Source organism: Diadema antillarum, unplaced genomic scaffold (genome assembly GCF_040938485.1).
Source record: "Diadema antillarum isolate AM-2024a unplaced genomic scaffold, OU_Dant_1.0 scf00000137, whole genome shotgun sequence".
Classification (NCBI taxonomy): domain Eukaryota; kingdom Metazoa; phylum Echinodermata; class Echinoidea; order Diadematoida; family Diadematidae; genus Diadema; species Diadema antillarum.
The window spans coordinates 1,673,601-1,689,884 of NW_027271026.1; the positions used below are offsets into that span (position 1 = coordinate 1,673,601).

Sequence of the window (16,284 nt, forward strand, 5' to 3'; positions counted from 1 at the left end):
TCTTCACAACAACTTCCTTATCAGCTCATCCTGTTGCTCCCATGGGTATCACACAATGTCTTTACTTTGCTTCTATACTGCTTCATCAAATGAGCATTCATACACACATACTGATATCAAAACATTTTATTTAATCAGCTACAATAATCATCTCATGTGTTATGTATGGCAATCGTGCAAACAAAATGAGCAACACAACGTCTGTATTCACCAACATAGGCTATTAAACTGTGCTTTCATATAAATTGATTAATATGTACAATAATGTATCTTAATGCTTTGAGGAGAGCTTTTGTCTTTCTCTAGAACACCACAAGCTTCTATATTCCTGTTTTATTTACATTGAATGACCAATAAATGACAGAATTAAACCACGCTCATTACCTGATGTTGCCTACTATGCCACAGACACAAACAGTACAAAGTTCAAAGTCAAAAATACCATGGAGAGTACAGCATTAATGTTGCTGACTTTAGACTTGTCAGGGCATCAATGGCAGAGATTTATTTCCCCCATGCACTCATAAACTACAAAACAAATCATCACACAACATAATTTTGATACCATAATCACTGTATTGACAATATTGTTTTACTTTGATTTTGTAAACAATAAAAAGAATGTGGTTCACCGCATGAAGTTTTTCCACATCCATCAACCCCTGCTGATCCAAAACATACAATTGTAATAGCAAACATTCAAAATATACATACTCCAGAAGTAAGTGGCTATTTTGGTTCAATGAATATTAGATAAAATGTGAAGCATTCTAAATGTGATTTAAGAAATATGTTTGTTTGTTTGTTTGCTTGTTTGTTTTACATCAAGCACATATTTTCTTGTTTTGGATAAAGACAAATGTACACCAAAGTTGGCATGGCAGCTTTGTTATTCCCACACATGGTACACACCTTTGAGTAAGAGTTCGTATCTTGGTATCCTCTGAACTGGTTCCAGCATGTGATGTTGTAGAGTCAAGGACACACAGACATCCTTTTTCTGTGGGGAATGTGTGGAGAGGAAAATACGCAGAATTGATGACATCAGAGCCAATTTTTCATTTCATTACTCTGCTATACTGTTCAACAAAACAATTTAATCAAATCAAATGTTTCCTTAAAGTAAGGCAGAATATGAAGCTTTTTGTTTTAAAGGAGTTGTATTGTATTAAACAAATCACAATTCTTCTTGTGAGGTTTGCCCTGTAAACATTTACAGTACTCGTAGTATTGTTCAAATTGAATTCTACACAAAGAGCATCAAATCATGCTTTACACATACAATTTTATGTTGTAACAATTACTCTTTAATTCTCTCTGCATGTTTGTAATCATCTACTTCCATCCAAGTTTTCTTGTGTTATTTATTAGCGAAGAAGGACAAAGCTGCTGAAATCATTCAAAGTCCCATTGTGTTGGGCAAAACAAATAACAGCTACCGAACTTCAATTGTATCAGCATTATGTTTTCATGACACTTTTATGTTTCACCTCTAACCAGAGACACACAATAGTGTTCTACAAAGGTATCTATCTGCACTTTGTAAATACTGCCTGCATAGCATTAATTGTTCACATGCAATACAAGGACCATTACGGTTAAGTGCATTACACTAAGTATGTCTGGATGGCAGCCAAGAAGCTCATGTTTCAAAGCTATCCATAATTATGTATTTTTTTTATTATTATTACACTGCAATGAAATTTCCAGAGTAAAAAAAAAGAAATAACACTGCTTGTGACATATTATATTCTCAGAAAATTAGACCAAAAAAAAAAAAAAAATGATTGCCCAGCAGCACACACTTGCACGCAATGTAAGGAACCTGAGCGATACTATAATAACATTGAATAATCATAACATTATAACTCTCCCTCTCAGAACAACCGATGATTTGAAACAAAACATTGTTAAAACAGCGTCCTTTTGTACCTGGATTTCTTGCAGGAGTGAGGCAAACTTTGGTACTTTGGTTGTCCACGTATTGAGGCATTTGATGGCATTGTCGAAGTTGCTGACGTAGTCTGTGTACAGCTTGAGGAACGGCGACAGTCTGACGAGAATGTCTCCCAGACAGGGATTTTTCTCCCTGCATTCAGATCGAACAAAGATACAGAAACACACACAGTGGTTTACAGCATCAAATAAGCAAACAAACAAATGCACAAACTAACTATTAGTGCTTTGTTTACTATCAGTGAAGGTTTCCTCAAGCTTTTTAACCTGGCGTGTCTGGTGAATACTCATGAGAGCAAAATCTTTTCTTGCTATTAAAAAAGTGAACAACTCTAGAGATGTGAAGACATCAGAGCAGGGAGGTGGAAACTTCCCTGATCAAAGTGTAGGAATGCTATATCTATTTATTGCATGCTAGTAAAAGAATTAATAACACTGACATATCCAGAAGGGTGAAGAGAGAAAAGTCAAATGAAAGAATACGGAAGAGGAAAACTTGGAATCAGTAGCAATCAGGTCAAGACACATTACAGGACCATGGTTATGTACAATTACTTTTCATCCACATACATTTATGAAAGAACTTTCACTGTATAATAATAAGCAATGACACTGTTAACCCATTGAAGACGAGTCCCGAGAATACTCGGGCAGGTTTTTATGGGAAATGCATGTTATGGCAAAATTGGTCCGTCCCCAACAGGTTAACACGTAAATTGTGGAGTATTCCTCCAGATGCAAGATGGAAGTCTTCCACTTTGTATCATACAGCCTGCATGTTATCTTCTGTAGATGTAGGATTGGACCCTCCCCTACACAAACTGAAATGACCAGACGCAATTCACAAATAAACACAAATTCTCACAGCTGTCTCATCGTCTGCAAACATGCAAATAATGTACATAATCTTTAAAAAAAATGGTAAATGTTTCTAGCACACTTATTCTAAATTTAGAAAAACAAATCTTGAAGCAAACAGTGAAGTCCCTTTGACTCCCCCTGCGGGGTCCATTTAAAGATCACAGTGAAGAGCCCTAAGTTTCTTCCCTATATCCCTACAGATGAGTGAGATAGACAGAACCCATTTGACCAAGGCGTAGAAGCCAGTGTTCATTCCAGGATGGCCCCCAGAGTGAGAAACAGGTCAACTGATATTGGCTGCCATCCCAGTCATCATTGATATCATTTCACACAAAAATGAGTTTAAAAAAAAAAAGAGGAAGAAAAGTATGTATAATTTTGCATTTCTTTATTTAGAAAAAAAAAAACCAGATGTGTCAGGTGCTTTAAAAAACAAACAAATGCCATTTCCAACTACTTTCAACATATATTGGGAAGCTTGCCAGAAATGCACCACAATCTGACACCAATGCTTGATTTTTAAGGCAGTAGAGCAATCTATTACATTATAGGAGCATAGCATTGTAAAAAAAACAACATATTGCTCTCTCTACTATTTTGTATCTTTTCAGAGAGATTCACATTAACATTTCAAGTAATATTGAGTTTCCACACAATTGTTTAACATCTACCAGTGATCTGATTTTTTTTTAACCAACAGAAACTCTGTTTGAATCAGCTGTCATGGGATGATTGTACGAAAGTTTATCAGATAATGACAATCACAGGAAAATATTTTTGACAATTGTGCTATGATATGAAAATTGCCATGATATGAAAATTGCCATGCTCCAATGACGATGAGCCTAATCTTATGTCTAGACAATAAGATTTTGACACTTTTTGACGACTCAGAAGGCAAAACATAGCAATGACAATTATCAAAATAATATCAATTGGACAAAACCATGAATCCTCATCAGGTTCTATAATAAACTTGTTTCTCTTTCTCTCTCATACACACAGACACACAGACACAGACACACACACATACATCCAAGTACACACATTATCTGCATGTATCTGGTGAACAAACTATTCTTCATATTCTTTTTACTTTAAAGGGACTGTAGAGTACTGGTTGAGGTGGGGATTCACGTTTTAAACATTCCTAAGTGAGATAATGAGAAACCTCTAATGAAATATGAAAGAGCATGTAATTTTAAGAAGGATTCAACATGTATTTGATGAAAATTGGTTTTCAAATGGCTGAGATATCCAAAAATGATAATAATGAAAGGCGACAGGCCACGTCTTTTATTAGGATCTCTTTGTTTCACCTTGTTTTTGGATATCTCAGCCATTTCAAAACCGATTTTCATCAAATAAACTTTTGATACCCCTTAGAATTGCATGCTCTTTGACATTTCAAAGAGTGGTTTCTGAATATCTCACAAAACGTTAAAAGCTAAATCCTCACCTTGACCAGAACTGTAACACACCCTTTAAACAGTAGATTTCAAACAGGAACAGAAAAAAAAAGTATGAATTATTGTGGCTCTTGTTTTGATGTCAACCGACTTTCCACTCTGTTTCCTGCTGCCATTTCCTGTCAAAATCTGTCTCTTTCCTCCTTATGGGAACAGTAGGGCCTAAAAGCAGGCCACAGCATTGACCATCAACCCATTTTAATCCCTTCCCCATCTTCCCATAGAAAAAAAACCCCAAAAAACAAACACACATACAAAAACACACACACACACACAAAAAACCCTGAAAGGAACAACCCTACTTTACCCTGGACACAAAAAGTCTCATTGAATATGACTCACACCAGGCCAAAATAGGACATACCATAAAAAACAAAATGATTTGGAAGACGAATATTTCTCGGCCCACTGCAAGCCCTCTCCTAAGAACTATAGAGGCATGGACAAGTGACAGCTCAATGTCACATGACCTAATGAGCTCATAGTATTGACTGAATACTGTTAATGTGGGAATATGAAATCTAAAATATATTACAGTGCACTCCTGTTATAATGAACACAATAACAACAAAATTCCGTTTACAACAAAATAAAAGTCCAGGTCACAAAATTATTGCCTCTATGTTTATTTGTTTGGTTGTAACAAAATTTTGATATAAAGAAAGAAAATTGCTGGTCCCGAGGACTTCATTATAATGGGAGTCCACTGTATAGACTTTGATGTATGAGTAAGAAAATAGATGACAAGGTGCCACTCTGAGAAAATGGGTTCATCCTTCAGCGAGTAGCATTTCAGTAATGACCAATATACCTAGATAAGAATTGAACGGTTTGGCAAACAGGTTCAATGCGAAATGCTGTAAACTGACGTCATCACAACCCAATGAATTCAACATTCAGGCAAATAAAAGTAGAATATAAAACAACAACAACAAAAATCCTTCACCTTAACCCTCAACCATAAATTTTTGATAATGCAGATAACAGCTTTATGCCACACGTTTGAAAGACGTGGGAAAATTTGTCAACAAAGCAGTGTCTGCTTCAAGATCATGTCCTTTGAAATTGAAACTTGGAACTCCTACACGCTTTGAAAGAAGATTAGAGAAAAAGAAGAAATGCTTTCGTGAGGTTCCCAACTGGATACTGTACAGTTTGTAGGCACAACCACAGATTCACACTGCAATCTTTGCGATTAGCAGGACCCTACGTCAAAGGATGTATACAGGCAACCAGAAAAGGTTGAGTTACTGCCACAGTGTCCGGAGAGGAAACCTTCACCACAGGGATACCTGTTTCTCAGAAAAAATATTCCCCATCGGCTGTCCCCCCCCCCCCCCCCCACCTGCTGCTCTTGATTAATCCTTTCATAACTAATGCTCTGAAATGTGCTGTGTAACACTCTCTCAGAGATTGCTGCTGGAGAGGAGAAGGAGTTAAGATGTCAAACAGATCCTTGTACCAGCTCTCAGCCAATTATCTTACTGTGCTGGTGGCAGGGTTGCTCATTGTGCAGTTCACATCACTCATTGTGTCCCCTCAAATTGGCAATACCTACTATTTTCGATTAGGACAACATTGTGTCACTGGCAGAACATCGGTATGACATCATTTGTGAGAGAGAATACGATTGGCGGACACACGTTGAATGCCACAGCAGTAAAAGGGAATTTCATAACAACAGCCACATTCACATGAATGTACACGTGTTCACATCTTCATGCTCCATTATTTGTTTTGTGATTTTTGTTATTTCACACTATCTCAAAAGACACACTGGCATTGTATAAAATGTACGTACGTGCATACTTATATATGCATGAGAAAGCCTACGCAGGGAAGTGTATGTGTGTGTATGCTAGCCTATTCTATAGCCTTTCATGCAAAATGTTCTTTTCTGTACACAAAGAGGACATAAAGTGTCAAGTTTACGTGTATGTACAGGAAAATGGCTCTCTGGAGGGTACACCTTCTCAGCTGTTTAAACAACATAGATTTCAACACTTCGAAACTTCTGAGTGCTTGAGACTCTTACTGAACTCTGAACTTTGCTGCATCAATGTATTTGCAGGCAACCTTCTATATTTGATTCAAACAGTATTAGTTCACTAGCAGCACTGACTGTACTCGTAACGAAAGCTCCGCTCAATCAATCCCCAATTAGTACGTGTCTGTCATTAGTGTCATTTACATGCCACAATTTATTCCCCTGCATTCGATTTCCGTGACATTTATCTGAATTCTGTATATTCTGATAGGGTACATCATGATTAAATAGGGTCCTAATTTATGGTAGATTGAAATTGTTGATTCTCCACAATGACAAATTTGCACATTACCATACTCAGCTAGAAAAAACAGTTGCACCAAACCCTTCCTGACCCTATGTTTCAAGTGGAAGCCTAGCAATTACAGCACAGTGAAAAAGCCACCCTACCAGCCCACTATGTATCAGGCAATATTTGATTCAAAAGTCTCTGTTAACTTCAGACCACAATAACAGTAATTGGAGCTCTACAATGACACTGGCCGAAGACCACCATTTTGGAGAAGCATGTAAGGGGATTGTTGGACACAATGAATCACATGAAGTGAGGTTTAACCACAAACTGCTCTTATTTCCCTAGACTGACAAGAAATAATCCTCACCGTCCCTACAGTGTATGCATTTCATACTAAAAACAAACTATAAAGCATCTAAGGATATCTCGATTCAATGGAAAACTTTGTAACTGCACAACTATTCAAAGGGTACATCGCTCCGTGCCTTCACCACTGAAGTACAGTGTAGATGTCATCAGTCATTCCAACATTAAAACGTATAAGAAAAAAAAAGACTTCAACAGTCTTCAAAAGAACAAATTTCTCACTGTTTTCTGCAGGAGATTTAGATCTTGCATAAAAGTGCATTTTTCCAGGGAAAAAAGGCAAAACAAGACTCCAATATAGTATGAAACGAGTAAACCATTTAGGGAAATTTCAAGGACGTTGAAAACTTTATATTTCATGACCTTCACATGTTTATTCCTGTTTATCTCTCTGTTTGGGGGGGACAAACTCCAGGTTCATGACCGGCTGATAAACCTGACAAAACAAGTAGGTGAGGGTATAGAGCTTCATCTCTCAGAAAGCACGCTGGAGAATTGTCCAACCAACCCCAAAAGACAGGGGAAAGTGGCTAGACCTTTTCCTGTCTGCTGGGGTGTCTTCGGGCCAAAGGCTCTTTTTGCTTACAACCCTCAAAATATCTGAAGTCTTTCTTAGTCCCCACAGCCCCCCCCCCCCTTCTCTTCACTTTGATCTAGTGTACCATGAAATATGTCACATACAGTCTGCACCCTTTGTGTATTTTGACAATAAGTGTTGATTGACTCATTAGTAAAGGTGATCACACTTGGTAACAGTGATTCCTTTTTACTGCAAAACTGTAACATACATGTCTAACAACAAAACTGACAATAGCAATCCTAGAGAGTAATCACACCCATACTACTCAGCTTGAGGAACAGCCAATAGTTTGTTAGCAGGTTTTTTGGAGCTAGTAAGACGAAGGAAAAGTCTTTTCACCTATACGATGTCTGATTTGGAAATCATTTTCTTGCATGTACAATCGAAGAGCTTGAATGCAAAACAAATTGAAATCATTTCAAAGCGTTTCAAGTAAGGACATCATTAAATGGAGAACAAGCATGCATATCTCTTCAATGCTACTGCACTCTGTACATAACAGGAAATGTATCTTTTTAAAAGGAAGTAATATTAAAAAAAGATATAATTAAAATTATCACATACACTGATTATTTTTTATGTTTTTCAGCACCTTCAGCCTCAAATATCGCAAGCTTATAAATAAAGATATATTGGTTTCTGCATTTCAACTTTTCAATTGTGCAACCTCTTTGACACACACATACAAAAATACACTGTACATTAAAAAATAAAATGTTATCTTGACTGCTACATATCACTGAATGTTATGTTTCTAGTGTAAACATCTAATTTAACGATGAATTCTTTCTTCAGTTGAAGTGTCACTATTTCACACTGTAAGCAGCTACAGAGAATTATGACTGAGAGAGAGGGAGAGGAGAGATATATACATATATATATATACATATATACACACATATATATATATATATATATATATATATATATAAATATACATATATACACACATATATATATATATATATATATATATATATATATATATATATATATATATATATATATATATATATTTCTCCTTCCTTTCTCATCTCATATATATATATACATATATATATATATATCCTGCACAGATTAAATGATAAAGCTTTTGGTGAGATGACACCTACCATTCCTGCATCCGGTCCTCCAGCTGGGGTAAGAGAAACTTGTTGTGAAACTCGTAGATGGTGCTGAGGTTGGAGAATATGACGTTGATGACGTCCTTGGGGAACCAGTTATGCTTGTCATTCTCTGCTCTGATCTTCATCTCAAACACCTAGTGGGGGGAAAGAAAAGATTGATTCCAAGATTGAAGTTGCTTTGTTGCTGATATTTTATCACACTAAATACACTTGTGGCACATTATAACATAATATTTCAGAATTACATGTATCAATTAATATAACTGTTGGACATGGGCTTATTTTCTTTGAAGAATATTTCCATGGTACAGAAGAACATGACACTCCAAATTGATTATAATGATGGTTACCTCAGTTCATATCCACACCATACCCCATCCATATCCACCCCAACAAATGTACACCTTCATAATTATCTCCAAGTTGAGCAAAAGGTATCAACTTTGTACTTTGTATTGCAATGACCTTATGTCCACCTCATCAAAGTCATTCCTGTAAACACAGAACTGATTTGATAACATACACTGTCAGAATTACATGGGCAGCACAAATAAATTGGATGCACATTAAAAATCAAAAAAAAATATATATATATATATATCTCACAGGTAAATCCTTGCTTCATCACCAGTATTTTGGTGATAGGCAGGCAAGAAAAGGCAGCAGTAACAATAATACCATGTGATATTCTGCTTCATAATCATATACAGATAATTGACAATTTTTTACCCTCTCAAAAATGATTAACATTTGAAAAAAAAAATCAAGTACAATGTACATAAACTACAATATCCAGGGGCGGATCCAGGAATTCCGTTAAGGGGGGGGGGGGCACAAACAATATTTCTGGTGTTACTTCCGGGCTTCATCTCATTTTTAATTTTATCTCTTGTTTTAACAACAAATAAAGAGGACCCAGTATGCCCCCCTCTGGATCCGCCACTGATATCTATCACAATATTGTAGAACTTCAAAGCAAACAAAAGTTATATCCTTGTGTTCAAGAAAGTAAATCATTGCACAACTTGTCGTACAAAAATTTACACTGCGTGTTAGAAGGCTAGAAACCCACACCAAACAGTAATGTGTGAATCACTCAAGCCCATTTCCACATCGCTACACAAAACAGATGGCAGGAAAATGGCACCTCAAAACTTGTTGCAGATGGCATTTGAAGAGTTAGCAAAGCCCTAAATTCCTGCAGGGTCTAATGAAAAAGGTTGCAAATGGGTGAATCTAGTGCCATTTCAGCAAACATATAACATTAAGTGATGATTCAACTGCATTAGATTATATTTCACATCCAATGATAGGCAAAATAAACACATATTTCTTCTTCATCTATGCACACTTTCCTTCTGACATATGAAGTCTGAGTTTCTGACGTGTTTGCTATAATTGACCAAAGCGTGACCCTTTGACAACACTGTAACAGAATGGAAAACCACAAGTTTTCCCTCTAATCAACTTTGATACGGTTGATTTCATCAACCTTGTTTACTTCATGTTCAGCCTTGATCAAACCTAATGTCACCTCAACTGAGGTTATCTCAACAAAAAAAAATTTACAGCTATCTCTATATGTGGGCACACAGAGAGAAATCAGTGTTTGAAACTCAAAGACACATGTTGAAGGATATTCAGTAATGAAGCAATTTACAAACTTTATGACAGCAAATTGAAAGCTGGATTAGGCCAGGAAGCCAGTGCGAGTTTGCTTGCATGAGGAGGCTTTTTCAGTGGTTTCTGTGACAGGAAACCCCCGACATTCTTGGCGTTGCTGATGTACGTCACAGGCATTAGTTGTGCCTCACATTTCAAACTCTGCCAGCTTTTGTAGAACTGATAGAAAGTCTCACCTTAATTGCCCTTGAGAGGGACTCCATTTTGTTGAAGAATAACATCAATAATTATCGGTAAATGTGTCTAGATGGTACTAAATTGGGATTGCATTTCGATGGCAAATATTGCTGGTTTTTCTCTCTTTATGAAAATGATTATATTGGACTGTAGGTACTCAGACTTCAACACCATCAGAACTGATATTTAACTCGCTTTTATGCATTATTTATGTGAATCAAATAGGTTTGCAAATCCTGCTACATCCCTACACAATACAAATATTGAACACATGATCCACTGAGCATGATTTCAAATGCCAACAGAAAAGCGCGGATATGGAAACTAACTTGGCGTCTGGTGCGGAAACTGTGCTTTTAAACAAACCATGCATGACTCTAAATCCCGACCACACTTGTCACGCACCGAGTATCTTCCGCTACTGCCAATGGCATTTTTTAAGTGCAACATTGATTGTGACATACAACATCCAAGCTTTTTTTAAATGTGCTGGCAATGAATGATTCCTTGACAATACACAAAGGCTTGCCTGTCTTCAGGTCTTTAATACTAGATACATTTAAGCCTCATTTACAATCTTGCCAGCTACTTAGTGATTCTGGACAAGTTACACTAGGTTTAACAAATTATGCCATTATCAGGATTTTATTGTTATTATTATTATCATCTTTCTTTTCTTTTTTTTTATACAAATGACACTATTTGTAATGGAGTTGTTCCTCTACACAACAATCTTTATAGGTGGGTCTCCACTGCTTCAACAAAAGCTATAAAAAGGGACAAAAAAAGGATCTTCTTTACCCCAAAAATGGATAGTTTGGAAAATTTATTTGAAAAAAAAAGGTACTTGAAGCAAGGGTAGCTAGGATGTAACTCTTTGTTAATAAGATGCACACAATACCCCTGGTGGCTATTCTTTGAAACAATAGACAATGAAATGACATCAAATCAATTAGTCAGTGAGCAGGGTATCTTTCTCACTTAAGTGTATATGGAACACTGCTGACAAATTGCTTAGGTTGGACATCGAACCTGTGGCAGCAGCGACCACTCTCGGGCATCACAGACCGGATCTTCGTTGGCTGAGTCATCCCTGACCGTTATCTGTGCCACATGTCCAGTCCCCTATTAGCAGGTCCGAAGCCCTGACTGACCCCTCCCCTCCCTCCTTTTTCCCCCTGCCTCTCCCCCTTGGGGCACTCACTGCTTTGCCACAGAGCTATGGGTCATCATGATCGCTTGTCAGTCCAGGGCTCTCCATGAGGAAAGGGGTAGGAAATTGCGGCTAGCTATCTTGGCACGATCGCTCGACATCCTTCTTTGTTATGAGCAACCGCACCAACAAAAGCCCGCCCTGAGAGTGTCTTGTAACAAATTAAAGGGTCTTTTGTGCATCTTCTATGATAAATTATGGTATGTCAATTTGAAGGAAATGTTAATGCTCAACTTTAGCTGCATTGATCAACTTTCCCATTTTTGAAAACGCATTTAAATATCCACTATCAGAACACATTTTATCAAACGCCTTTCGGATCTGATTTCTCAAGTTGTTGCGTTCATCAACTGTATCGTGAGTCAATTGGGATGCCTTGTCACCAGGCAGCTCCATTGCACGGTTTGACCTGAGGAGCAGAGATGTGTAGTTGGCATGGGCAGGTCCGCGCTATAGGTGTGTTTCAGAACTACTTTTTTTTTCTGCTAGTGCTTGGAGACAATTATAAATGAGATAATGCGCTATATAAGTATTGTGAATTATCATTATTATTATGTCCATTACAGACTTGACAAGTGACAATATTTTTGAGAAATTAACACACAATTTGATGCTTTTTTTGAAAGAAATTGCAAGATGAAAGAATTTTGATGCTTTTTTTTTGTATAGATATACATTTTGCATTGTCTCACACCAACAATTCATTTAAATCATGGCAAGACTAAAAGGGACTGACAGACAATACGTAACAAGATTTAGCTCGCCTGCATCGCTGCACACTCTGCCAAACGTCAGCAGACGAGGGTTGAAAGAAGAAAATGACAAATTGAGTTACGAGACAAAGATGGCAGAAGATAGAAACAGCGTACCACAGACCCTGACGTCAAACTCTCGTCACGACACACCGCTCTTCTAGCAATCCAAAAAGCCATTTCCAGCAGCAACAAATTTACAGCTGCCTGATTGTCATCACGGTGACAATTTTTCTAAATTAGTCACATAAACTTCACATTTTCCAAAAGGCAGTGTTGCTCGGGCTTAGTATCCCCCTCCCTTTTTTTTCTGGTGTTTTTCTTCAGTGGTTTCTTTTGTCCTAACGAAACTAACAAACTTGCTACTGTTTCCCCTAGGTTTTTCCTCACCTTGTGCAAGAGATGCAGCCGGTCCACAAACTGCCTCTCTGACGTGAGCACCTCGTAGGCCACTTTGTGACTCTGATTGATAAAGTTGATGTTTTCCGTTGGCCTTTCCTGTGATGGGAAGACAAGAATCGTTATCTCATTGAGACGCTGCACATCTATTTAAGAGAGCTGAACACAAGCCTATTTTTGACTTAGACAAGGGTTTCTCCCTCTCTGTCTTCTCTATTTTTTAGTTCAAAATCTTGCAATACTCTCAACAACAACAAAAAACCTTTTTACAGACCTCTATTTTTTTTCTCTCTTATGATGTAAGACCTCCTTGCTTTATTTTTAGGAAGAAAGAAAAGAAAAGTATCATGATCGCTAAGCGATTTCACATAAGTTGAAGAAGGTTACCACACTTGAAAACCAAGATCATATACTATTACTAGGAACCTTGAACGGTATTTCTATTTGTAGCGCTTGACTAATAGGAGATAAGAAGGCTAAAAAGACTGCATCTATTGTGTGGTGATGCACAAAATGCATTACACATACTTTTCTATTCCTATGAAAAGTGATTACAGGAAAAAAAATCTGGATAATAAATATTCTGATCATTTTTACTTCAAGGAAATGTATCTGTACATCTATAAATCTTTCAAAACATCCTTGTACAGGAAGGACAAGAAGAGATCAGATGTATTAAAAAATACTGATGTCATGATATAACTTGGAACAGGTTATAGTCGATAACACCTGATACAAAGTTGATGAAACAAGCAAACAAACAAACAAACAAATAAACAAACAAACACACAGACACAATCCTTTACAATTACTGCATGACACACATTGACAGAAACATTTCAGTACAACAATATAGGATATCATGTAACTAAAAGCCATTTCATTGTAAGTATACTTTCTAAAGCATTTTTTCTTTCTCATGAACATGAATTATGGGTACCATACTGACAGAAACAGTGACTAATCATGACAGTTAAAATGGCTATTGAGAATGAACACTTGCAGTAACCAGGCATTAAGGGTTTTTGAATGGAGACATTTGCAGAATAACATCCTTGTTTCATTGCATCACTCAAGTAAGTACTCCATTTTGAGAGGTTATCAGTATGAAGTATTTTCTCCTGATGTTCTCATATAATGAATAGGTTTTGAACGCATACATCTGGCTGCAACTTAAACACTCATTAGTCTGTAGGGCTTTTATCTGCCCTTCTGTGCGTCAAGGTATAACAATGCCTTGGATACTCATCATTCCAATGTGAGTCGCTATCACAAATTATATCAAAATCAAGTCAACAGAGCCTCAATTGTCTTAGTCAACAACATTTACACCCTTTGTATTTCCAAATTTTCTTTAAGTGTTTCTTGATTGTTTAAAAAAAAATGTAAAAGATACTTGTATTCTAACTGGCTCATATAAAATGACATATGTTGCATGTAGCACAAATGTACAACCACAGTTACTAGTCATGGAGCAGGGGATACTCGCTTTAGAACCTTCACTTGTGAAGGGCATGGAAGTTGTATCTGCATCTGTTAGCAATGGCCTGTGCATCTTCCCAAGTCCACCAATATACCTTCAATCACCCCCTCCCCCATCCCCACCCCAAAAACTGAATGGATGTATATATAGTTCAGGCCATTGACATCTGCTGCTTAGATCAATGGTTAAACTCGCTGAGTCAGTTACTTCACTTGGCTTCTTCAGAGATACATCTTGACATGCACAGTTTCAGTTAACCTTTTGTGTGTCCATGCACTGAGCTTGACCTGCCAAGGTATCTCTCTTTTTTTCCACTTTTTTTTCTCATCAGAATTCAGTTCTCCATCCTAACTCGACCTAGTTGTGGATTAGGAAACCCACTCAGGTGTAACAAGGTACCTCGGTCAAGCAGGAAGCCATGGCGAGACAATGGGGATTAGATAAAAGCTCCTCATTCACAATTAGTTTCCAATTAGACATCCAAGCCAATTGACGCAGAAAGCACTACACATATATACATCATATTTAAAGGCAATCAACACACAAAGCATAATAAGGGCTAAATATCAGCCAGCAAAATTTCCATAGAGTTTATAACAAGTGATACAAGCACATGACAAAAGCACGATATGTACGTGTTCTTATTGGTAAACTAAATGAAAAAAAAAAATCAGTTATATCATCCATAATCTACTTGGCCACCATTCAAAACTCCCCAGTAGTTCCTAGGAATCGTGATGCCAAATCAAAAAGTTCTTGACAAGTATGGCTTTGACAATCAATGCCATTAGTAATGAATATCATTACAGATTTATTACATCTTTTTTTTATGAGAGTATAACTGAAAAATGAAGATTGTAGCATGTTTTCATAGTCGGTTTCCATTTGATTTTAGGGATGAGGCATATTCTTTTGTACTTGATTTTGAATGATTTCAAATGATTTTAAGACATCCCACTACAAATGACTACAGAAAAGTAGAACATATAGTAAATGCCACATGCTTATGGGGACCATATTCTTTTAATCAGAATTGCTGGATGTAATCAGGCTTTCTTTGGGTGACAAATTACATTAAGAAGGCTGGCTGAGGTATAATATGGATGTAATTAATTCATGGGAGAAATTATTATTAATTGATATGACTCACTGCCTTGAATGTATATATAATTACATTATGATTACCCAATTATATTCTTTGTGACAAGGATGTGTTTGATTCTCACACTGTTGAAGTGCAGCTTGGTTTATCAATTTAGTGTGTCTGATTCATTATCTAAATCTGCATTTGATATTGGTGGCTTGTTGTGTTCTATGTACGTATACATCATTTGTATGTCTGTGCGTTGGTGCATACTACAATGTTTTCATATAATTCTGTTGTATACATCTGCTATGAAATTGGCTGTGTAACAGCTGAAGTACAGCAAGTGTCTGAAGCAAATAGTCGCTGCTGAAACGAGTAGAATGAGTCATCATCACATAAGGCTAAATAAAGACTTGGGGCTCATCTTTTAAAATGATTTCTTGTAAGAGCATGGAAGGGAGTCTAAGAATGGTCAATCTCAAAATCTTGATATACTCGATGAAAAGCATCTTGCAGAAAAAAACGAGAATTCCCCAGATTTTGTCTCTTTGTCATCACTGATAAATTTTCATAGGAATACAAGGCGACAGACAGTTTCAAATATATCATTTGGTTGTTGCTGTTGTTGCTGTGCTTTAGTTTGTTTCTATTTTCATTCTCATATCCCCCATTTTCCATTTTGCTGGACTCCAGTCACGCCATTCCCTATCCCCCTCAAGAAAATTCATGTACACAGCTTAAACCGTGTCCTCGTTTGCTAATCTGCCTGATCTGCATTGTCAAGGAATTTTAAGCCACAAAACTATACTTTTTTATGGGAAGTGGGAACAGGTGCCAAAATTAGCAGCA

The 16,284-nt window shown here is 36.9% G+C and overlaps 1 protein-coding gene across 1 annotated transcript in view; it reads right to left on the reverse strand.

Annotated features, from left to right (window-relative positions):
* LOC139721073 (FYVE, RhoGEF and PH domain-containing protein 2-like) overlaps positions 1-16,284 on the reverse strand; it is a 63,251-nt gene that overhangs the window by 15,592 nt on the left and 31,375 nt on the right. Inside the window, exons 4-7 of the mRNA XM_071632403.1 lie at positions 12,857-12,964; positions 8,627-8,775; positions 1,933-2,089; positions 913-1,000 (exon numbers count right to left, since the gene is read on the reverse strand). Of these exons, the coding sequence (XP_071488504.1) occupies positions 913-1,000; positions 1,933-2,089; positions 8,627-8,775; positions 12,857-12,964 (502 nt within the window). The remainder of the gene's footprint in view (positions 1-912; positions 1,001-1,932; positions 2,090-8,626; positions 8,776-12,856; positions 12,965-16,284) is intronic.